The following is a 23,883-nucleotide window of genomic DNA, read 5'->3' as shown; positions in this document are numbered from 1 at the left end:
GTGTCTCGTTCTAAATAGGCTCATGTGGGCTATCAAAAAACCCTGGATCTTTTGCTCCGAGAAAGGTTAAGCGGTACAAACGGACTCAGACAACTTTTGTGGATAAGCAAAGCACCGTTGCATGGCATGATGTGTACCCCCCGCAGCCAAAGTGCCCAATTTTACGTACAGCCGGTCAGGCCAGTAATATAAATATCAGCCATCTGTAAGACCATCTGCACCAGGACACTTTAGCTGCAGCAAGGCCAGGCCACCAGAACACAGACAGGTTTGCCTCTGTGTCGGGATCTGACCCCAATTTGAGGCGGTCGACCTGTTGCAGTCGTCTCGCTCACATGTCATTTCCAAAAGGCGAGGTCATCCGACGAGGTTTCCGTCAGCTGCACATGACCGCTATTTCTAAAATCCTTTTCTAAAATAGCTTTTAGCTAATCGAAGTGAACTTTTTTGGAGGGGAGGGTCCTCGGAAGGCTTTGTGGAGCTAAGTAAACTCAATGAGCATGTTAATATGGACCAAGATAGATTATGTCCTCTGCCCTACCCCACAATCCAGTTGAAATTCATCCCCTGTGCTGCTTTGTCGTGGACTGCAGAGCAAAGCGTGTTCCTATCATCAGTCTTGCTATGAGGTTTTGTCACATATACACGTATCCCTATTTTTATTTTGTGCCTTGACAATATATCCCCGGGAGGAGTGATCTCATTTGATAACTGTAAGTGCACCAGATTATAAGTGTCACATACGTAAATGTTATGAAACATGCAAGCAAATTTTCCAAGAGCCCTGGTTTTAAAACAGAGTGGTTTGGTAGTTACGGTTTTAGTCTGATAGGGTATAACTTGGTGTAATGAGGTGTAATTATGGCCTTCATCAACTACGTAAATGGGAATGCAATGCAGAAAGTTTTCTCAGAGCAAACATCTCAGAAGAGGCCCACTTACTAAAAAACGCTATGACGACACACACATTCTATAGTATGGCACTAAAAACAAGGAAGAGAGACTACATTTCTGCGCTGGTGTGGATGCAGAAACTCCTGTATATGCCATATCCAAGCAGTGTATAAATAATTTTATAAGGGAGCATGTGAATTCAATGGATTTGTTGCTATTCAACTGGTAAATAAATCACATTAATTGCACTGGAATATATGATGCATGGGGGGCGCGGTGGCACAGTGGGTTGGACCGGGTCCTGCTCTCCAGTGGGTCTGGGATTTGAGTCCCGCTGGGGGTGCCTTGCGACGGACTGGCGTCCCGTCCTGGGTGTGTCCCCTCCCTCTCCGGCCTTACGCCCTGTGTTGCCGGGTAGGCTCCGGTTCCCCGCGACCCCGTATGGGACAAGCGGTTCAGAAAATGTGTGTGTGTGTATATGATGCATTCAGCATTATTGTTCTATTTGTGTCCATTTTGTTGGAACAGTACAGATTTATGTCAAGGATTTTATGCACTTTTTAAGGCACGCACCTGGGTGAAGGAATACACATCCTCTGTAGTTTTCGTTTTTGTGAGATAAGTGGAAAAACACGCTACTGATAAATTATTATTCTTTAAAAGAATAAGTCAGTGACAAACGACACATCTCAAGAATGGTCTTTTCATGACGGGATGCTTTTGAAACCCTAATCAGTTTGCAAATTCTGGCACCCAGTGTTTGAAGCAGTAACTACGCAAAGCCTTCAGCGGTGTGACCGCTGTGGTATGACCGCTGATCACTGGCACTTCCAGGTAGGACCCCTGCGATAGGCACTCGCTTTCAACAGAGGTTACATGTTACACTGGTTATTAACACAATACTGCTCATTTTACACCATGTGAGCCATTCACTACACTGCATGGGAAAGAGCCAAATTTCCAGTTTCTAAGAGTAGTAACATATTTCTGTGCTATCCCAAATACATTCCTAATTTCATCACCCCATTTCCTACGTGGATCTTTATTCTATCAGTAAATCTATAAGGCAATAGAAACATGTGTTTTCCAGTGCACGACTGGATTACTGAATTAGAAGCTGGATTCCAAAACAGAAAAAAAAAAAACTGATTTCTTATATAATATAGCCACAGAAACTTAATTTGCACTCCCCGGGAAATCATCGCTGTCATCAACAGCATGCTTGGGTGTTTTTATTCATGCGGTTTCGTTGCACACAATGTGCTGCGAGTCTCGGTGGCTGAGATTGTGCGCAAAATGCTGGACTTCGGGTTCTGCAGTTGGAAAAGGGGTTGAGGTTCTCCTGCTGAAGCTCTTCGGACTGTAGAGGTCCTCCTCTTCCATCACAAACCTCTCCTCCTCCTCTTCCTCACTCTGTGAGCATCCATCAGGGACGGGGAGGGGAGGGACGCGCTCGGGAGCCCGGAGGAGCCCTGAACCACGCACATCCACGCACTTTCCACGGAGGTTGCGGCTCTCCTCCCGCGTGCCAGGTGCCCCTGAACGTCAGGGGACCCAAACGCCTCCCCCAGCGAGCCCCTCCCTCCACCCCCAACTCCAGTTTCTTCCGCGAAGCCTTTGAGAGTCCCGCGCGCGCCGAGATATGCAGGTAGTGGAGGCAGCCGCACACACAGGCGTCTCTCATCGCGTGCGGATCGCCGCGCGGACCGTCCGCCCGCGTGCGCGCGCCTCGTGGTGACATTTCGCTGACATTCCGGCGACTCCGATGCGCCCGGAGGGAGCGGGATCGACTCGAGTCCTTCGTCTCATTTTTAGTTGTGGGATTTTCGTTGGGAGCTCCGCACCGCGGCGATGTCTGCAGGGATCCGTCTCCTCTTCCTGGGTGAGTTCTCCTCAAATACACAAATCAACTTAATATTTCACCTACGTTAGGCTGGGCAGCCAGGCAATCGTCTTCCGTGTTTGTTTCACTGCTTTTTTTTTCTTTTTGTTAATATTACCTGTGTGTGTTTGTGCTGACTGCAGGTAGGTGTCCACCGGTCTTCCGAGGGCGGAAATATCACCCACAACCCGTCTCTTACACATTTTTCTTTCCTCATGGGGGTGAGATGTTGAAAATATCTTTTAAGGAAATACATTTTTCACCTGTGGTGGTAGCCTTTTTCTTTTTCAGAAGAAATAAACGAGTACCTGCGTGTAGCCGCGTGATTTCAGAAGAGAAGTTAGTTTGTTTAAATAATAGTAAATAAAAATCTCTAATCCAACAGGCGTCTGTAAATGTAAATTAGAAACAGATGCCTGTAGTCTCAGTCTGAATGTGTGAAACACACGGCAAGATTCTCCTCACTGGAGTTGACAAAAAAGAAAAGTCTGAATGAATCATTTTTTGACCACACGAATAATATTCTAGGTTTTCCTCAGCTCGTGTATTCTTTGTTTGTTTTTTTATTAAAATGTAAGATTCTTGCTTTGGTCTCATCACAAAAGATGCCCCCCCCCCACCCACTCACCCACCCATTTCCAGTAACGTTATTCGTCTTTACACACGACGGAAAAAATAGATGTCGCGAGCCGCCCGACCGACGATGGAGGAGCGAGTCGCGCGCCAGGCGGACGGAGGGTTGCGCGAGCGAGTGCGTGTGAGCGCGCGTGTCCGCGCGTGCCGAGGGTCGCCGTTCGGCTCGTTTCCTCACGCAGCGTTTTCTACTTCTGTCCTTTGAGTCAAATGGTTTGTCGGCCTCTAAAGTCGACGGATTTTTTTCCCTAATGAGCATAGTTTATATTTTATTCATTATTTTGCAGCAGTAAAATTTGAACCAGACTTTTCCTCTGCTCTGGTAGGCTTTGTGCCTGGCGCGGCTGGACACAGAGTAATATTTTTATAGGTAAAACTTTGCTAAAGACAACCGTGGCTTAAACTAATGAATTGTATGCATATATCATATATACACACACACGCGGGTCTCGGTTGGTTCACGTTAAAAGCACTTCGTGCAGTTCCACAAGTACGTTTTCTCGAGAGCGAGTCTGTGTTTGTCCACGCCCCACAAAAATCACTTTGAGGAACTTGTTTATTTAAGAAAAGTGATTTTACTCAGAGGCATAATTTCATTCTTCTTCTCCTCCTCCTTCTTCTCTCGTAGACACGGGTGTAGGAAATACCGGCGGCTGTGTCGTTACTTTCGGGCTCCCGGCCGGTCCAGGTGTCCCGGCGTGCAGTTTTTCCCGGCCCGCGTGGCGGTGCGGGACGCGCGTGAACGCACGCGACAGGATACTAGCGCGCTCAGTTGCCCCAATTTTAATTACACTCATTTCCCTCAACTGCAAATGCACATCAGTTCGTTTACCACAGTTACAACGTCACTGCAAGAATTAGTAGAGCTACATTTACTCACAGGTTATTTACCTCAACTGCAATTACATGATAGCAGCAAGTAGTCGCAGAGCACTTACCTCATTTCCACAGCTTAGTTACCACAGTGTCCAGAAACAACGTCGATCTGCTGTCTGACAGTAATATAAAAAAAATACTTCATGTACAGTTGAATAACATCTTAGTGTCACTCTATTCTAACATTTACAGGAAACCTTAACTTTTCACTTTTTCAGGTAATGTCAGTATAGTTAGATGTTTATTATTTGCACATTTCCTTAATGTGACTGTCTTTGCTGTAGTGTTAAACATCCATTGTTATTTGTATTTTAATTAAGAGTGTAACAGTCTGAATATGAAAATGAAAAAAATCTACACTCGCTCATTACTTACAAGCAACCATCATTCAAGATGCACAGGACAAGATGTTACATCCCATGTGATAACTCACTGATAACTTACAAGCAACCAATTTATAACACCAAAAGAAAAGTACTACTTAGCATAACGTAATATATAAGTAAATGTATTTTAACTTATATCTGTTAACTACTACATTTAAGATTATTACATGTGATGAAAACATAACAAGATCAATTTTCTCTTTTTCTCTTAAATCCACAAAAGCTCCAACCATCCATATATTCATATTTACAGGGAATAAGGTACAAGATGCATACATAAAAATGAGATGTACAGTTAATAATCAGACCCCTCCAGCTATCTTTATACTTTATAATGAGCAGGAGAAGACACATCATAACCTTGATGTACAGTGTGGTAGCTGATGTTCAGTTCAAATTCTTGAGCATTTGCTGAACTGCAGTGGGAAAAATGACATTCTGTGAACATTTCACATCACCTTTTCATTAAGAAAATGGGCAAAAATGAAGAACACTTCATAGTCCACAATCAGAATGCAACAGTTTTGTGATTGTCGCTATAGTTTTTTGAATTTTGACATACAAACTTTTCATTGCTCAAGATATTATAAAAGTGAACTTTTTCTGTTCATTCAATCCCAGTAACTGCTTGTCTAGTGCAGGGTCACATTGGTCTGCAGTTTATTTCAGAAATACAGCGCTGGGCTGAAGTTTAGTGTTATAATTTTTGTCATGTCACAGCAGACACCATTAAAAAAAGAAGCATTTGTTTTCACAGTTTATATTTGAATAGGTCTCTGGGGGCTTGTAAAGTATCTGTCAAATGCTAAGATGACAGTAGTCTACAGGCCCAGAGGTTATTATGTGACACGAATCTCTGAAATGCACACAAACACAAAAACAATAGTTTCAATGGCACTAGAAACTACAGCTGCCGCTGAAATTCAGAACGTACGCAAACCCAGCCGCTACTGGCTTGGGCTCTGGGTCAGCGAATGTCAACCTGTGCAGCCTTAAATAATTATGATCATAGTATTTGTCATCATTTGTCAAAAATCAGGAGTTTAATGTAAAAAGTCTTGAATTTATTATCTCCAAAATTAGCTATCTAAAATATCATGCAAATATGATGTCATTAAAATGTACACAGTAAAATGAGCAGTTTTAAATCAGTTCCAAGGGGATTGCGTTTGAAAAAGAGAGACCGATTGAAATTAACAATGCCAGTTTTAGGAGGAAATTCTAATTAATGAGTTTTCATTTGTTGATTTTCATCTGTTTTCCATTTTAAATATAACAACACCGGACTGTAAAAAGGCATCTTTTAGACTCCTTCTTTTGTGCTTATATTACAGCCTTTTTTGAGCTCATCTTTATAATTAGGCCTAAATGGACTGTCTTCAAGCCTTTCATGCTCACTTGGATGGTGCCTTTGGAGGCCACTGGAGCTGGCTGGGATTTTTGGTAGGACACAAGTTGAAGGGTTTTTAAATGACTGGCGTGAGATGGGGCTGGACATTGATCTGGAAATTCCTGTGTGTGCGACACAGATATGAATGAGGTTTATTTCCCTAGTGTAGTCCAAATCACTTTCAGGAGAAAAAAATAACAAGGAGCTCACATGGACAAACTTTAACTTAACTGAACTTGTAGTCTGAGTTATGTAGAGAGCCATACTGATACAGTAGTTATTCAAAAGGTTATTCCTTGTAATCCATTGGGGTAATAGGTAGCACAACGGTTAGAGCTGTTGTGCCCAGGTTCATATCCTACTGTCTGCAGTAGTATCCTTGATAAAGGTTCTTAAAATGAACTGATAAAGTAAAAATGACCCAGTTGTATAACTGTGTCATTTTAAGCAGCTTTGTAGAAAACCATAATTTAAATGAGTAAATAATGAAATAAGTGTTATGTGAATCGTGGTCAAAGAAATAATGACTGGGAAAGTCAAGGAACTTATAATAATATGGCAAGGTAAAAGTGAAAGAGACATCATTGCATATCCCTGTCTTTCAATATGTCTGTACAGTGGAATATGATTAGAGAAGTATCTGATTGTCTGTGTGAGTCCGTGTGTGCGTTTCAGTCGGAGACTGGCTTCTTCCAGCCACCATGACTCACAGAACAAAGTAGTGTCATATAGGATTGTGGCATTTTAATATAATTTATACAGTTTTTCTTGATCATATTTCCATAATATTAAAATTGTACTGTTGTTTTTTACATTTTCTGAAGAATAGTTCATTGCAGAGAAATGGAGAGGTACTTTTTTATGTATGACCTCTCCCTCTTGGCGGAATATTTCTGCCATGAAAAACAAATGTTTTTAATTATAATAGCCAAAAGACCTTTTGGTTGCATGTGAAGCATAGAGCAGCAGAACATTTCTACATTTTTTCTTTTCTTATTGCTCCTTAGCTATGTCAGTTTTACTTTAAGAAATATATTATTTTCCCCTCCTATATACCTCCATCTATTACAAATTGGTAACTGCAAAGCTTTTCATTATTAACTGTACTCATTTAAGTGTAAATAATGTATACAGATAGTCTTTGTTACATTTCATTTGTTTACTTGGCATGTCCTCCTGCCATCTGTACAGTGTGGAAACATCCTCTCATGCAGTATACCGCTGACCATACAGACCGGCGCTGCGGCCGCTTGCCGACCTATAACTCGTAGCCCCCTTCAAGTCCTGACTGATTAAATTACTACCAGATTGCTGTGGAACAGGAACTGCCTATTTTGCTTTATAGCTAACCTTTGACAGATGTTCTGAAACGGATGGGGTTTCACAGTAATTCAAGCCACATGCACCCTGTGCTTTCATTGTTAGCAGCAGAAATACTTCCTTAAAAGATATTTGTCATGAACAGATGACTTGCCTCCCCCCGCCATCTCCTTCAACTCCTTCTCATTCATTTTATGAACTAACACTGAGCACTTGCCCTTCTCCCTCGAATTTTTTGAAAGTGTTTGCGAATATAGTCACTCCCAACGGGTAGCAGATTTCTCCATTATTTGCCTGAGTAAATAACCATGAAAGTCAATGGAGCAAGCGTAATTACATATTTTCAGCAACCTTTCAGGAACAACAAGTCATTCGACTCGTGTGAATGTAAATTTTATGGGGGTGGGGCAATGGGGGTTCTTCTCAAGGTTTTGCAAGAGGTTTTGAGAGCTGTAGAGGAACGAATGGATGCATGGGTCACACTCGCTGGACCGCGTACAACAGCTTGGCATGGTCCCATCACGGCACTGCTTTTGCGTGCCCTCCATGAGCCACGGAGATTTACAGTGGGGGTGATCTGTTTCTGATTAGGACAGCCCCGCTGCTCCAGCGTGAGCAGTAAAATCTGCAACCATCATCCGCATACCTTTTTAATGATTTCATTATCGGTATTTGCAGTGGACGCATTATCATTCCGGCTTTTATTTATATTTCTCCCTCACTGCTCCTAGCGGCTGGCAGCCAGTAGGAATGTTGGCACAATTGCCAGAACAGCACCAGCTTTTGATTTGCATACCTCTTTGGACAGTGAGTATAGCTCCATCAGGACAAGAGTTTGCAGAAAGTCGATAGATGCAAATTGAAACACTGCAACGCTGAAATCTGAGTGCCTCTGTCTTGCATATCATAGCGCCAGACGACCTTTATGTGTTTTTGATCAGCGCTCCTCTGCTGTAGGTGTGGCATTGTCAATGTCCTTCCAGTATCATGTGACCACCTACATTTAATGGGATGGATCTTCTTTTCAGCAGGACCTCCCACTGAGCCCGAGGGAACTTAGGGTCCATGATTTCAGTGTTTCTTTGGTCTTGGGGTGCTTAGTTTGAAATCTGGCAGTTCTTCCTTCCTCTGTTTGGACACAATTGAAATAAATGACTGAACTGAAGAAATATTTTATAGAAATTTTCAGAAACAAATGCATAGGTGTCACTGGTATGATTGGGAATATGTCCAACATCACATTACTTCTTTAGGAGTTTCAAACATAGCTTTTCTGCTGATTTACTCCATTTCTCTCCCTCTCTATCTCACAGACACACACACACACACACACGCGCCCTCCCATCCTGCCTTGACTCTGCCTCTGTGGATATGATCATCGGATCTCAATTTCTCCCAGACATTTGTCTTCCGCCCTCTTTGGTTGTTCATTGTTCTGTGAGTTCCAAGGATGGGTAAAGGTCAGCCAAGGCGGGGTGTGAGGTCATCTGTCGCTATTGATTAAGGTGTTCTGACTTTCATGGCTTGGGGAGAGCGGGCATGGAGAACAGAACAGCACAAACCTGACACTGTCAGACTTCAGCCGCTGAGGTTTTCCTTCACCTCCTCTAGTCTCTTCACTTTTTTCCTGTCAGAAATGCAAACGCTGCAGGGAAGGGTGAAGGATGCAAGCTAAACATAAAGTTTACCTGTCTGCACACCTCAAACTTGTCTCTTGTTACTCAACCTGAGTACACCAATCTTATTTGACATATATTACTAACCTTTATTTAGATGATGGCTTTGTCCAAGGTAACTTACAGCATAAAAATACGTAACTTTACTGTGATTTCAATGATTATACAGCAGGGTAATCTTACTGTATCAGTTCATCTTAAGTTCTTTGATAAAGAGCGCAACTGCAGGGGTGGGGATTTCAATACAGCAGGATCTTATAAAAAAGCAAGGTTTTCATTATTGTATGTTTATTTTTATGGCAGGTGTATAATTTTATGCAGTCACTTTTCTTCTATGTCACCATGCTGTTACCATGTAAGACACTTTGCACAATGGTGACCAGGAAATAAATAAATGCTGTATTAATGTAAATCTCTGGCATGGCAAAAATAAATTCCATGAAACACAGAAGCTTTTAAAAAAACTGGTGATGTTTTGTATCAATATTTTAGAGGGACCCCTTAATATTTATCATCTATTGTGTTTTCTGTTATGGCTCCCGAAATGAGAGGAGAGCATCCAATTTCCACAAACATCCTTTCTCTGTTAACCTGGTACTGGAGGCACTGGTGATGTATGGCTTAATTATCGGGCCACAATGCCAAATGTTCTGCTGTCCATATGAAAGCGAACGGCGTAAAATGCGCATCGTTGATCAATTGGAGGCCTTTTCCACAATTAACTCTGCAATGATGTGGGTTGTGGGGCCCAGCAATGTGTCATGTTAATACAGCAAACATTCAGTTACTGAGGGCAGCAGACAAACGGTGCAGGAGGAATACCTGTTTGCACAAAAGATTAAGTAATTTATTCAGCTCCAACAGCATCATAGGTTGACACTGTATTGCCCGGTTTCCCCTGCCTTTTTTTCTTTTTTTTTTAGCCTGGAAACTGTTAGCGAACAGATGGCACCACCACCTTTGTTTTTTACGAGTGGTTAGACTTGACTTGGTGATGAAATGGAGACTCTGCACTGCACCGCTTTCCCAGATGTGCACCTTTATGGCTGTGGGGTCTTCTGTCTTGGCCACAACACACTTCGAGTCAACGCTACGGCCCAGTGCACTGTGGCCACAGGCGTTTGACCTTACAAGCCACCAAATGAACTCTTGTGAAGATTTTTTTATGTCTTTCTTGCCGCATAAGAGCTTTACACTCTCCTGGAAAGGCTAAATCCAAGCGTCACTTGCACAGCTGACATGCCCGCTGCCAGGACAGTTAGCCCCACAGTCCCACTCTTCCTCATAGCATTCTGTAGGTGGGAGTGCACACAGTCTTCTCAAGGTGTATTTTAAGATGTGCCGTGGGTTAGTCACCGTCTGTCTTCCTGCATCTTTTCCCATTTTCTTCATCTTAAACTTCATGTAGGCTGACAGACTATCAGCGTCGCACATAGCAAAAAATAAATCCATCTTAAGACCTGATGGAATGGCTATCCCACCATTGCATGCATCCGAATTCCACATCAAGGAAACACCATTTACAGCATGTGTGCCAAATTCAGCGATCTGCGCAAATGCAAAGTTCCCATTTGAAACGGAGATTGAAATTATTTCTATGCTGTTCTAGATTAAAGGTAGGCAGTTTGAAATGGATGGAATTGCATTGCTACTTGCAGCAATCATATCTGAATTTGTTCTGCATATTTGCTGATCTTCAGAATTTTTTTTAAGCCCGCTTTATTTCCACTAGTGGACAGGCCTGTCGTTTCACTAGCGCAAATAATTGTTTTTCCGTGTCATTTTCAGAGGCAGCCTAGAATGTCAGTCTTTGGCAGGATCTGTTGTTTGAGATCCATGGTACGTAAGAAACAGAAATGCTGGCAAAAATAAATCTCAGAGAATAATAACATTTGGGATGATGCTGTCTCGCTTTGGACTTAAAGGCCTTTGAAACTATTGCCGAGGACATAATCTGAAATACTGTGAACGTGAGATATGAAATATTTTTATTTCTTATAATAGTTTATTTTTTCAAGTTTCAACAAAAATACCAACACAAACAGGGTATCAATTTACAGGTCATGTCACAGTGATGCAGTGGTTACCGCTAGTGCCTTAGAGCTCCTGGGTTGAGGGTTTGAATCCTGCTTAGTACTTGCCAAGTTTCTATGTTCCAGGCTCACATTTTTTCATGTAGCTGATGCTTTTCTCCAAAGTAACTCACAATGTTAATCTACTTAGACCAGTTTGCCCATTTATACAGCTGGGTAATTTTACTGGAGCAATTTAGGGTGAGTACCTTGCTCAAGGGTACTACAGCTGGAGGTAAGGCTCAAACCTGCAACCTTTGGGTCCAAAGGCAGCACTAACCACTATGCTAACAACTGACCCCATGGCTAGGTAAGCATCTAAAAAAATGGGTATGTGTTTATCTCTGCCAGACTTTAAAATGTTTTATTATTTTATTTACACTGAGCAAAACCAAGGACCAATGCAAAGAAACAATAAATAAAATTAACTCAGCAATTAGAATATTTAGCTCAGAGGTTCAATTAGTATAAAAGTATGCTAATTTATCTGTGTCATACATGACAGATTGATATGAGGTCATTTAAGCTGAAGTAACAGCTTGCGCTGGCAGTTCATATAAAACAAGGAGGCATGGACGCAGTCAAATTTGGACACAGTTAAGTTGGGGCTTTAATTTGCATATTCACAAGAATGTATGTATGTCTTTATTATTGGGGAAATAAATGTGGATATAAGTGATATTATGGACACTGTTGATTGTGCGTGTGCTTCACATTGAATGTGTTAGCTATTTGGGGTTTTGCTAACCATAAAGCACACCACATGCACAAGGACTAAGTCGATTACTGCTTGGGGTTTTAATAAAGTTTGCACTGTCGTCACACTCTTCATCAGTCCTCATTGCTGCAATACATACATATGATTTGTTTTTGAAGTGTGCAGAGCTGAAGGATAGCAGGTGGACAGTGGTACAATGTTATAGCGCAATGAAGGGAAACTGTCTTGTTATGTTGTGTTTTGATAACTGATATTAATTGTTGAAGTGTCCGTTTTAATGGCATTTAGTGATGTTATAAATGAGTCAGTTATGGGGCTCAGGAACACATTAAAAATCACCAGTTAAATGACATCTTGAAGCTATGACAGTTCACCTTACGGGGGGTTTTTTCATACTGCACAGGGAATCTGTATTAATATGCAGTCAGCACAATGGTACAGTTACCAGTGCTGTTGCATCACTCTCCTGGGCTATGGATTTGGACATGGGTTCAAATCTGGCTCGGTCTGTGGGGAGTTTGCATGGGTTTCCTCCCACGGTCCAGAGACATGTGAAATAGTGGCTCTAAATTACCTGAAGTGTGTGACTTTGTGCTACGTTACTCTGTTATGCAGATCAGTAGATCATTGTAAGAAGTTCACTGTAGTTCACCTTGAGAAAGGTCAGTTAAATAGGATGTAATAACATCATCAAATTGGTTAGCCAAATACTACCCATTACAATAGCTGGATTTTTACTAGTGCAGTTCAGGGTAAGTACTTTGCTCAAGGGTACTACAGCCATGCTCCTCCTGGGACGTGAACCAGCAACCTTCATCTTCCGTTTGTTGTTCTCAGCTGCTAAACATTGAGCAAAAGAGAAAAGCCTTCTTCCATAACCACTAAGTACCCAGGGGTAGAGCCGTGCGGAGCCCAGGTGGTCCTGATTGGGGCAAACATTGTGGGATCACCATGGGAACCATTGAACACTACTAGGGCCTTTGCTCAGGAAGATTATCAGCCCTCCAGTCCCTTTTAAGTGCTCTGCAGTGTAACGTGGCTTGTAAAAGGGTGTTTCCAGCAGAATCACATTTTACATAATTTATAATTACAACTGTTTAGCCTTTCTTTGAATGTAATCAGACAGCTGTGTCAAAGCACTTCTGACGTGCGGAGAGCTACAAGCACAAAGTGCTATAAAATATGTGGCTCTGTCTGAAAAAAAGTGTGCAATTTATTATGCCTTCTTTACATAAGTTATTAATGCTCTTTGCCTTTAAAAATCCACAACTCTTGGGGGATCTGCAGGTGCTGGCATACATCTCACAGCCTCCAATACAACTTTCTAGTTCTGTTATTTCTGTACAGCCTGTAAAAGTGAAGTTACCTGTCCTTCACCAACCGACTCTCTCCCTTCCCACTGCAACTAGAGAGGGAAGACTGGGTGACCCGAGGAGAGTCCGTTCATTTCAATGCTCTGTTTCATTAAGATATTTTTCAGCACAGCCTTTCTTATTTATAATGCTTCGGCATTCTGAATTTAAATACAAAACCCTCCGCTGGCCCAATTAAATTAGAGTGACATCAATTACCATGCTTTTCACATAGTCCAGTGACTTCATCCCGTCACGAAGAAGACGGGCACAAGGCCTTAAGTTAATGTGTTTAAGGGATGTGCAATTAAAATGAGCTAGGAAACGATAAGGACGAGCTTACGGATGCTCAAAAGGGATTATGATGCATGGCTGTCTGTTTCGCAGTGTGACACTGGCTTACCTTACCGTTTTTTTTTATTGTGTGTGTGTCTTTGCGTGTGTCTCTGTGTGTGAACGTTATATGGAACATGTTCGCGTTCTGACAGCAAATGTATCCCTGCAGCACTGAAAGCAGAATGTTCCTTGTTAGAGCCGTTTGCGTGGAGGAGGACGAGAGCCGTCGGGTCCGATTTGCCTGAGCTTGATTCCAGGCCTGAATCTCACAGGCTCCGAATCTGGTTATTTGGAATGTGAAGCGGGTCGGCTTAGAAGACATCGATAGTATTTTCCATGGATCATTTGAGTTTATTCATTTTTTTTTTTTAACTTGACATAAATATCGTCCTAATGTATAGGCATGTGAACAGTAAAAGTCAGCTAGTCATTGTTTCACATCATTTGCCTGAGTTCTTTTTTTGTATAGGGCATGCTAAAAATGCTAAAAAACAGATAATAGCCTTTCATTATCTGGATATGGCCATAGAACAGCCAATAGTACATATCTGTTGTGATCAAATGTAAAAAAAAAAACACCAGATATTTTGTGTGCTTACATTTTCAGGGATTTGATGTGGTCAGATAAATATATTCTGTTTTATAACAGGACCTTTGTCATTTTGACCAGCTGGAAGCACTGCTCACAGTGTCAGTTCAGTATTATGCAGGCTACAGTAAAACAATAAATTGTGGCAGGGATATATATTGTGTTCCATGAATATATATAGGACTCACTAAGGGGGCCCTTATTTATATTTCACTTGGGATCCTGAAGACTCAGAGCTTTCCTTACCTTTAGGTACCACCGTGACTTGGTTGTCTGATGTTGTCTGAGTACGAGCGCATTTAAGTCAAAGTAACTTGTGTTGTGAGCAATTTTGTACTTTTACCAAACTGTGTGGCTGGATATTGACTGAAGGAAACAGGATAATCAAAGTTCCTTACTGAAAAGGTGTTGCAGAAACTTTCCCCATAAATTTTGACCCCACAGAAGAGTGGAAAGTCTATCACCCGTTGCCCATAAAAAAATACTGTAAAGTTATATCGTGTTGGAATGTTGTGAGTTCCTAAGCAATTTACCACATGGTACCGTATGTCATATTCCTTGGGTTTGTGATGTGGAAAAATTTGAATGATTCTGCGTGAGCTCAGATTCGTCATTGCAACATCTGCGAAGCATGAAAGATGTTTCCACGGCAAGGAATCCAAGGCTGCCTTTGTACTGATGGTGCAGAAAGCCCGTGCTTAAACGGCGTGAGGAAAGAGAGCAGCTAGCTGCAGTAACCGTACTGATCCAGGCCCTGCTGCAGTTCTGCTGCGAGGTCGTCTGTCAGACCCAAATACACGGACCATCCATTCAGTTAACGGGAATTTCACTACCCTGTTTCTCCCAACCAGTCCTTGTGATGCACCCTCATTGTTTTCATGCTCGCCTTGGTGCTTGAAAGGAAACAAGCTTCAGGTGTCGATGGATGTCAGTTCTCCACCTGACCCGGCGAATCCCGTATTCTTTAGTGTCGCATGGCTGGGGGAAATAGCACATAGCCACAGCTGGGGATGCAGTGCTGCTTGGGGGTAGAGTTATGAAGATGAGACAGTGTGGCTTCTTAAAGGCCACAGATAGGTGGAGGAATATAGCAAGGGAGAGACGGAGTGATGCTGGTGATCTGTCATTGATCCCCGGCATTGCTGAAGCTGTGGCAATAATCAGGCCACTCCTCCTTCACTGTCCACCTTCTAGTCTCACACAGCGCATCCATCATCCACACCAGCCAAGCGTGCCCTTCGAAGAGTGCGGTGCTGTCACGGTGACACTGGGCTCATTTTCGACAAGAAAAATAGAGAACAAAATGCCGACACTGTGCTGAGCTGCGGCGATCCCTCACTCGCTCAGCTGCTGTCTGGGGCACACATGGCAAAAGCGCTTTGCACTGCCCCTGCGGGGATGGACTGCTGATTAGCAGCACTGTGGGACTTCCATTGTCTATATTTACCTGCTTCTTGTTCCCATGGTCCAACCCTGTTTTTGAGAGATAACGCTGGCTCGGCATTCCAGAGCAGATGAAAGTGAACGTCCCTTAGCCAATTCTCACCAAATCCGAAGTACCCCTACCATAAGTAGGAACGGGAGCGTGTTTGGTCGTGAGCTCTCAGCATCCCGGGCCTTGGATGACTCAGCAGTTGCCTGGGTGTGGGGTGGGGGGTTTAGAGGGGTGTGGGATTGGACAGGAGCGGAGCGTGACAAAGATCGAGTGACTTCGTGACTCAGTGGCCGGCCAGTGATGCCCCATGGTGAAACCATAGTGACCGCACGTGTGCATGCAGTGTGAACACGCATCCTTCACTAAACCCAGTTGTACTTGCGCTCATCAGTACTTGCTGTGATTGATGGCCAGCAAGGTCAGCTTTGAGAGTTTCTGGCAGTTGGGGTCTGGATCTTGTGCTGTCACCGCCCGGTGCAGGCTTTGCTGGGAAACAGCCTCAGCACCCCAGATCTGCCCATCCCCCACCCCTGGGGTAGAAAATGCTTCCACTGTGGTCACAGAGTACAAATGCCATTCTTTACTCTACCACTGCTCTCAAACCCCAAGCCTTCACAGACCTTCAGGCGCCACTTTTTACATAATGATAATGTTCATGGTTTAATTTCAGCGGCCAGTTAAGATCATATCGCTGCCATCTAATTCTGTAACCCACATCTGATGTTAAAGACAGCTCGGGGAGGGGCAGAGTCATTAAAGGTAACACAGAGGTGACGAATGACTGGATTTCACAGCAGATTTCAACTTTGTCACAGTTCTGCATCCGTCGTTATTGGCAAGCCCATTCCTCTCCCAGCCACTAACCCAATATACACACACACACACACACACACACACACACACACACACACACACACACACACTCACATTCATAGTATTCACGGCTAGTATGCTACTATGTACATAATTTGCATCAACTTCTGCCTGATGCTAAAAAACAGCAGCAGTGACAATGGTCAGACACCCTCTTCCTCCTTATACACACATATGCATCACTATTAGAGTCAACATGTTTTTTTCATCTTGGGGGGTGCGCAGTGGTGCAGCGGGTTTGCCCAGGGCCTGTTCTCCAGTGGGTCTGGTGTCTGAGTCCTGCTTGGGGTGCCTTGCAATGGACTGGCGTCACATCCTGGGTGTGTCCCCTCTCCTTCCAGCCTTGCGCCCTGTGCTGCCGGCTTAGGCGCCAGCTCGTCGTGACCCTGCTCGGGGCAAGTGGTTTCAAACAGTGTGTGTGTGCGTTATTAATTTTTGTTCAATGCAACAGTTCTCCTACATAGACCAGTTACTTGGGAGCCATCAGAAATCAATGTTGAGCATCAGCTTGCAACGGGACCTTTCAATACTTTGGTATTGACCATATGTGACAGCCTCGTCTGAGTTTGTAAATCTGGAAGACATGTTCAGTTCTTCACATCATCTGTTTTTATGAAGCCAGTAATCAGAACAGATTGACTTTAGTACATTTATTATGTGTATCCTGTCTTGATGATACATTAATTCAGGGCGGCTTTTGCTCAAAATGGAATAACCCCCCAAAAAAATCATTTATTTTACAGCAGAAGTGCAATGCAAGACATATTAGCTCTCGTCGTAATCAATAACAAATCCACAGTATTTGAGTTAGCTACTCTTCTCATTAATTCATTTATCTGACACTTTTCTCAAAAGCAGCTTACAACGTCAGAATTGTATGCTAAGCTACTTACAATGATTTTCTCAATTATACAGCAGGGTAATTTTACTATCAGGTCAGAATAAGCACCTTGTTTAATGGCACTACAACAGATGTGAACCCAGGTATTTTAATTGGAAAGTGACAGTTCTAACTGCTACACCACCTGCTGGTTGTTTGTCAAGCATGGGGGTCCGATCCAGGTACGGGGGGAGAACGAACAAATATTAATATCCTTTGACGGGCCATAATGACTGTTAAAATTTGTTTAATATATTTAGGTTGAGACAAGGCTTTTAAGACTGATAGTACAATTGCTGTCTTATTGTGAAGGAGTGTGCCTTACTGGTGCTAAAGTCAGCCTCAGGAACAGAATTTTGAATCTCACGCAGTGGAAAAGCTGTAATCTTTTGAATATGTGGCATATGCCCCGCTTTTGCTAATCTCTTCATGCTTTGGAAAGTAAGGTCATTGTGAAAGCAGAGAGGTGATTAAGTTAATCCACTTGTTTTGTGAATCCTATTTACTCCATACTCAGATGTGGGCAACAATGTAAGAATGGAATAAAGAAATGATTTCTTACCGGCACAATCGGACTAAATGTGTCTCTTTAAATACCTACAAAGTGTTTTTAAGTTGGCGCTTAATCTTTATTCCTTAAGGCTGTCTGTCCTATGCACAAACAGTATTAGTGCTAGCAGTCCACACCATTCCACTGTGATTATATATTCCCATATGCATTCATCCATTATCAATAACAAATGCAAGGCAGAGTACACCTTGCACAGAACAATACCCAGTTGCAGGGCAGTCACACACACGCACACTGTTTTATACATGTTAAGTGCATTTCAGTCACTGAACCTGAAACATCTGTCTTTGGAATGTGTTAGAAAGCAGGAGCACCTGGAGGAAACCCATAGTGTGAGGCAGAGACACCCCTCTTGTATATACAGTAATGTCAACAATAGCTGGATGGGACAAACTGGACAGGAGAGTGAAAGCAAAGCCACCAAAAAGTGTCTTACACCTCTGGGAACTGCTGCAGAAGAGCTGGAAAGGTATGGTGCCTCATTTCCTGATTAGAAGCGTTCACTAAATGTCAGGTTCCACTAAGTTTACTCACACTTTTGAGTGGTGTCAGCGGAGGTGTGTGGGCAAATGGACCATGGCAATGATGTCTGCTAAGGTTTGCTCCAGTGAGCCTTGTGTTGCAGCAGTGGTCTGTCTGCTTTAATTACCAGAACTTTTCATGGAGATGTGGGCCTTACTGGCAGAGCAGATGTTCTGGGCTCACCCCCAGTGCCGAGGTCGTGGACTGTGGGAAGCCCTGCAGGTGTGTTTGTGTTTGCGCACTGCATCACACAGCTTTGTTTAGTCTCTGAGTTTCCCCCCAGTTCTCTGTCTCATGTTTTTTTTTTTTGTTTGCTTGTACCACCCCCCACCCCACCCCACCCCACCACCCCCATGTCTGGAAGAGGCTTTCCTCACGCCATATGACAAAATACTAGCTAAATTTGCAGTCAATCAGTACCTTAACAAGTATGGTTTGATCGGTCATTTTAAACAGAACTGATCCTCAATTCCAAGAACCTGGTATCACTCATACGGCGGTTAAGCGAAGCTCAAAATCATCAGCTGACGCAACATGGACTTAATGACTGTTCTGCGAATGTGTGTTTGACTGAGTCGCTCAGATTTGCGGCTCGCCAGCCCTCCCTCCCCTCTTATCCTCACCAATGAATGCCGGAAAAAAATGGTAGCTGGCCTAAATTATTGTTTTCCCTTCTTTGAAGGGAGTCATTTCAAATGGCCCTTTAAGTTTAACTCTCCCTTTGCAGAATTGTGGTCTTAGAGAAGAATTGGGCTCTTGTGTATTTACGATGGGGTGAGGGTTTGGGGGTGTCAGTGCATGCAGGTTTGATTCTGATGGATAACAGAGGCCGTGGTATGAGAGCGAGCAGACACGTGAAACTTTGCAACGCAGTAGCCTATGAGAGCATCTCCTTTCTTCAGGTGCTTCGGAAGATCTCTGTTTTATTTTTGTTTTTTCTTTGTGGCTTTTGGAGATGTGGAGGAAATCCATCAGACCTTTGAAGTTCCTGTCAATCCATTTGCTTCATCTGGGCCTGCTACTGTGAAGTTGGCTTACGGGTGTCCCTTTATTATCAAGGAAGGTGTTGGTTAAAGCTCAGGCACCAGCTGTGCTCCTTAATTGAGATTTCACAAATGATACAACACTGGTAAAAGTGGAAACCTGTATTAATGTAAATATTTCATGATCTAGAGGTCACTGTTTGGCTGGCTAGGCATTCATCTTTTTTTCTTTATCAAAACATTTCTTAAGGCCAGCAGATTCAGTGGCATGAATATCATAATAAAGCTGTTACTATGAGACATTTCATTTAAAAAAGATATAAGGAAAGACTTAATTACATGCAATTTTCTTGTTTTATTATTTTCCAGAGAATCATTTGTAATGATGGAGACATATAAAAACGCCCAGTACAAGGGGAGTGATCTTATTATTCCTTTCCCACGGCATTAGCTTCACTTTATAGTGCATTATAGCATTAAATATACATTGTAGGGACATAAATAAACACATAAGGATACAATGCAACTGTCATTCTTCTAGTGAAAATTTTACCTTTTTTTTTTTTTAGCTGCGCCTAATGGTTTTAATTGATGTAAAGACACCTTCTCGCATTTTCACGTAACGGTCACACACATACTGATATTGTGTTAATAGTTTAGATGACCCTTTTAATGTTATAATCCTAATTCAATTTATATTCCACTAATATTCTTTGTGATCTTCATTCTCAGAGACAGATATGGGTGCATTAATCATGACTGACTACAAGTTTAAAATCTTAAAGTACTCAATTAGGGGAAAATGGATTGACCTACTGATTTTTTTTTTTTCTTTTTTTTCCACTGAAGAAAGTAATTTTGGAGTGTGTTGAGGTCATTCTATTCCTTGCGTATAATTTGTAAAATAACAACGGCGTCCGTATTTCAGTAGTTCTCCATTCCCCAGCGCTGCCATTATGGAAATTAGAGCTGTCCCTTCAAATTACCTCACAGCTTGCTGTATTGGCACAGTGACAATGAGACCTCCGTTCGCTTATGTCACTTGCTGATTAGTCCAGTATTGACCTCGCTGTACCTCTTAGGCTTTTGCAGTCACAACAAGAGAAATATCCTTTCGTCCACGAATTGCCCTTAAGAATATCAGTTTTCTCTATACGGGACCGAGGATCTGTTATCTGCACAAATAGTGCAGTTTTTTTTCTGAACTTGCCAGAAGGTGAGAGAGACAGAACTGCAAGTCCCCATTTTGCTGTGTGTATTTTTCACATTCCCGTTGTGTCAGATCCATATTTTGTTCACATCTAACCTTTTGATTATTTTAACAAATGTCTTGTTAAATGTCCTGTGTTAAATATTTTCGATTTTTTTTTTTACACGTTTTACTTTCAACTGTCCATGGTGAAGAAACCAGAAGCACGAATTAATGTAGTATTTTTTAATCTGAAATTATTTGTCTGTGCGGTTGAAAGTACAACTGCGCAACTAACTCACACTAATTAATCTAATTTACACTGGCTGAAACAGTACAGCCTTACTCTCTTTCAGGAAACCGCATAGTAGGTTGTTGTGGCTTTTAACTTGCAGATTTGAGCTAGACAGTAATTTTGCTGCATTTTGAGGGGAAACTCAGGCCACTGGGCAGGGCTAGGCATTTGTTAGCCTTTTGTGCACACCAATGACATCATTTAGGTGGGATCCAGCTGTTTTCTGCCATAGGAAAGAATGCTCCCAGATGTGGAAATCTTGACTCAGTTCAGACTATTTTTTGTTTCGTCTCAGCTTTTCGTTGATCATATTTCTGAACCTTTCCGCTTGCTGTCTTGCATTACACTCCTCTCGCTGGGCTCAAACGGTTATATTCACTATTCACACATATTTACACTATACACACTATTTAGGTGCTTCTTCTTGTTTTCTGTCCTTGTACTGCTGACAAACATTGATCACTAACAAGAAGTGTCACTGTTTTGCTTCCAAGAGATACAATTAGTGTTTTATGTGTATTAATAAATTCTTGGTAATAGTAGTCATTGTTATCTAGGGGAAATTTATGACACTAATGATGGTGGAAGATTGTAACTCACCCTCAGAGGCACGGCTTCTTCACCTGGCCAGCTGCAAAGATGAAACCCTGCTTCTCACATGATGAATTACTGTCGTTATCACACAAATGGGCGGCACAAGATGGTGCCAAGCTGAGGGCATCCACCTTCCCAGCCACCACCAGTTGATGAAGTGCCAGGGTGGCCACGCTCAGCAGGCTGGCACATTTTATCTGCGATGTTGAGAAAAGTGACTTGTTCTACCGCAATCAGGAAAGTGCGGCTGAGGGCCCGTCACTGATATAGCCTGGCTGCTCTGCGAAGGTCACCGCCTACCCTCTCCTTCTGTCTGCTTTGGGCCTGACAGCTGCCCAGTGCTCCTCTAACAAGACTGATGTCAGAATATGGAAACATGGCAGCAAGGAAGACCTGAAGTAGAGAGCAGAGGAATGGAGAGCAGGTTTGCTTCAGGAAGTTCTTAATGAAACCCATTCCTGTGTGAAGCGCAATGCGTGCTCAGTGGTTTCACTCCCTTGCTTTTCCTTTGGCGTTTACAGGAGCTCAGAATGGGGAATAAAACTTGCTTGATTTATTTTCTCACCTTTCCTGCTGATAAATTGATGTCCTGGGTTGTCAGAGTATTTCTGCCAGGTTAACTTTAAGAGCCCGGTACACCAGCAGACCGATTCACTGTTTGTAATCCATGCAGTGGCAGGGAGAAACTTCCGGCAGATTTACAGAACATCCTTGGACATCTAAGTATGACCTGGGCCAAGAGGAACTGCTGAGACCTGGAAACCTTCTACATCCATAGCTTAATAACTCACTCGGCTGAAGCTGAAGAAAGCAGGCAAGGAACTGTAGATAAGATTTGGGCCCTGAGCCCATAGCCATTATTAGTAAGTAAAATCACATTCCTCCAAGAGGCCTAAATAAGAGTGATGTGGAGGTGTTGGGCTTGGGCCCAGTGGGAGTCCATTGCTGTGGCTAGTGGCACTGGCATGGGGAAGCTCCAATCAGAGAGCCTCCCCAGCCACAGCAGTCTGTCTGGTGAACCCTGATGCTGCAGCCCCTTGTCTCAGAGCCGTAGCTCTGTGCTAATTTCCTTTCTCTGCCACATGAAATGTTAATGAAATGGAGCGAGGCTCTCGTGGGGGGCCTAGCCAAGCACATGTAAATGCGTACATCGGTGGCGGGTCCTCTCTTTCTCCCGACTTTGTTCCGTTCCTTTCCCTTTGATGGCAGAACATCCAGCTCGGGCTGTCGTGCATAATCCATTGCGTTAGCGCATGGTGATCACCTACGACAAATTGTAGAGCGTACATCAGGGTGAAACATGCATGGAGGCATAGAATGTGATATGAGCCCGGTCGTAATGAGCGGGGGCCTCACTGAGCGACTACCCAGAGGACAGTCATTTGCTTGACAGCACAGATAAGTGCTTTCTATTCAGAGCACATGGAACGGTTCTATGTGCTTTAGGGTTAGGTGGGATTCAAACAAGGGTTATGGGTTCAGTCCTAGAGGAGCGTGCACAGACCTTGCACAGATGGCACAGCATCCAATTATTTCCATAATGGCAAAGATTGTCCTGCTGAATTTATTGTATTTGGTCACTGTAAGCACGGATGGGTTAATGGCGCTGTGGGGAGTGGTGAATTTCTCAGAATAGGCACTGCTCAGACGTCGTTTATGAAGGCCTAAAATACTCACTTTGGCTCGGTATTGAGCTCAGTGACTCACCACTTTAACATTGGGTGGATAACTTTTTGGGATGTTTTTACACTTCTTTTTCATGGAAACATAACGAAACTGCCCATTTGCCAATAAGGTGGAAGAACTGAGAACTGCCATTTAAAAGTTTCCATGTCCTTTCAAACACTTGCTTCAGGAGTGATCTCTGGTCCCCACCTTCACAAGTTCAACAGTGTTTCACCACTGTGGCCCTTGACAGGAGATACAGATTCAAGCCTTTGCACGATCAGAGAGCCGCGGTCCTGCACCAGCCTTGATGTTCAATGACTGTAACACATTGTGTCCCCATGATCCCCAGTTGGCCAAGATCCATGTCGAAGCAATTAGAAATGCTGAAACACATAGATTGGGAAAACAAGCAGAGTCTAAGAATAGCTGCACGGTGACGGCTACATCTGTACGCAGTACAAACCCATTTTCTGTCACCCCATCAATTTAAAAAGAAAGCTCCACTTTCAAAGTACTGTTGAAGGTCTTGGCTGAAAAGCCTTCGCATAGGTTTTTAAAGTACAGTCTTGTGCACGTGAATTGAAAGACAAGCCATAATCCCATCACTGCTCTAAGTTGCTGAGGTTTTAGAAAGGGTTGTATTACAGCATGTTAGTCACCATAGTACTGTAGGTGCCATGGTAGGTGTAGGTAGATCTGCTTGCCCTTGTATGAGTCTGGGAGGAATGCCAACAGTTTGATCAAAAACC

The 23,883-nt window shown here is 43.0% G+C and overlaps 1 protein-coding gene across 1 annotated transcript in view; it reads left to right on the top strand.

Annotated features, from left to right (window-relative positions):
• Positions 1 to 2,226: 2,226 nt before the first annotated feature.
• Positions 2,227 to 23,883, top strand: part of LOC108932151 (CXADR-like membrane protein) — a 48,566-nt gene continuing 26,909 nt past the window's right edge. The window contains exon 1 of the mRNA XM_018748372.2: positions 2,227 to 2,776. Coding sequence (XP_018603888.1) covers positions 2,746 to 2,776 — 31 coding nt within the window. The 5' untranslated portion in view covers positions 2,227 to 2,745. The remainder of the gene's footprint in view (positions 2,777 to 23,883) is intronic.

The sequence above is a fragment of the Scleropages formosus genome, chromosome 10 (genome assembly GCF_900964775.1).
Source record: "Scleropages formosus chromosome 10, fSclFor1.1, whole genome shotgun sequence".
Lineage (NCBI taxonomy): Eukaryota > Metazoa > Chordata > Actinopteri > Osteoglossiformes > Osteoglossidae > Scleropages > Scleropages formosus.
The sequence above is the reverse complement of the archived record's forward strand: the minus strand, read 5'-3'. Positions and strand labels throughout refer to the sequence as shown.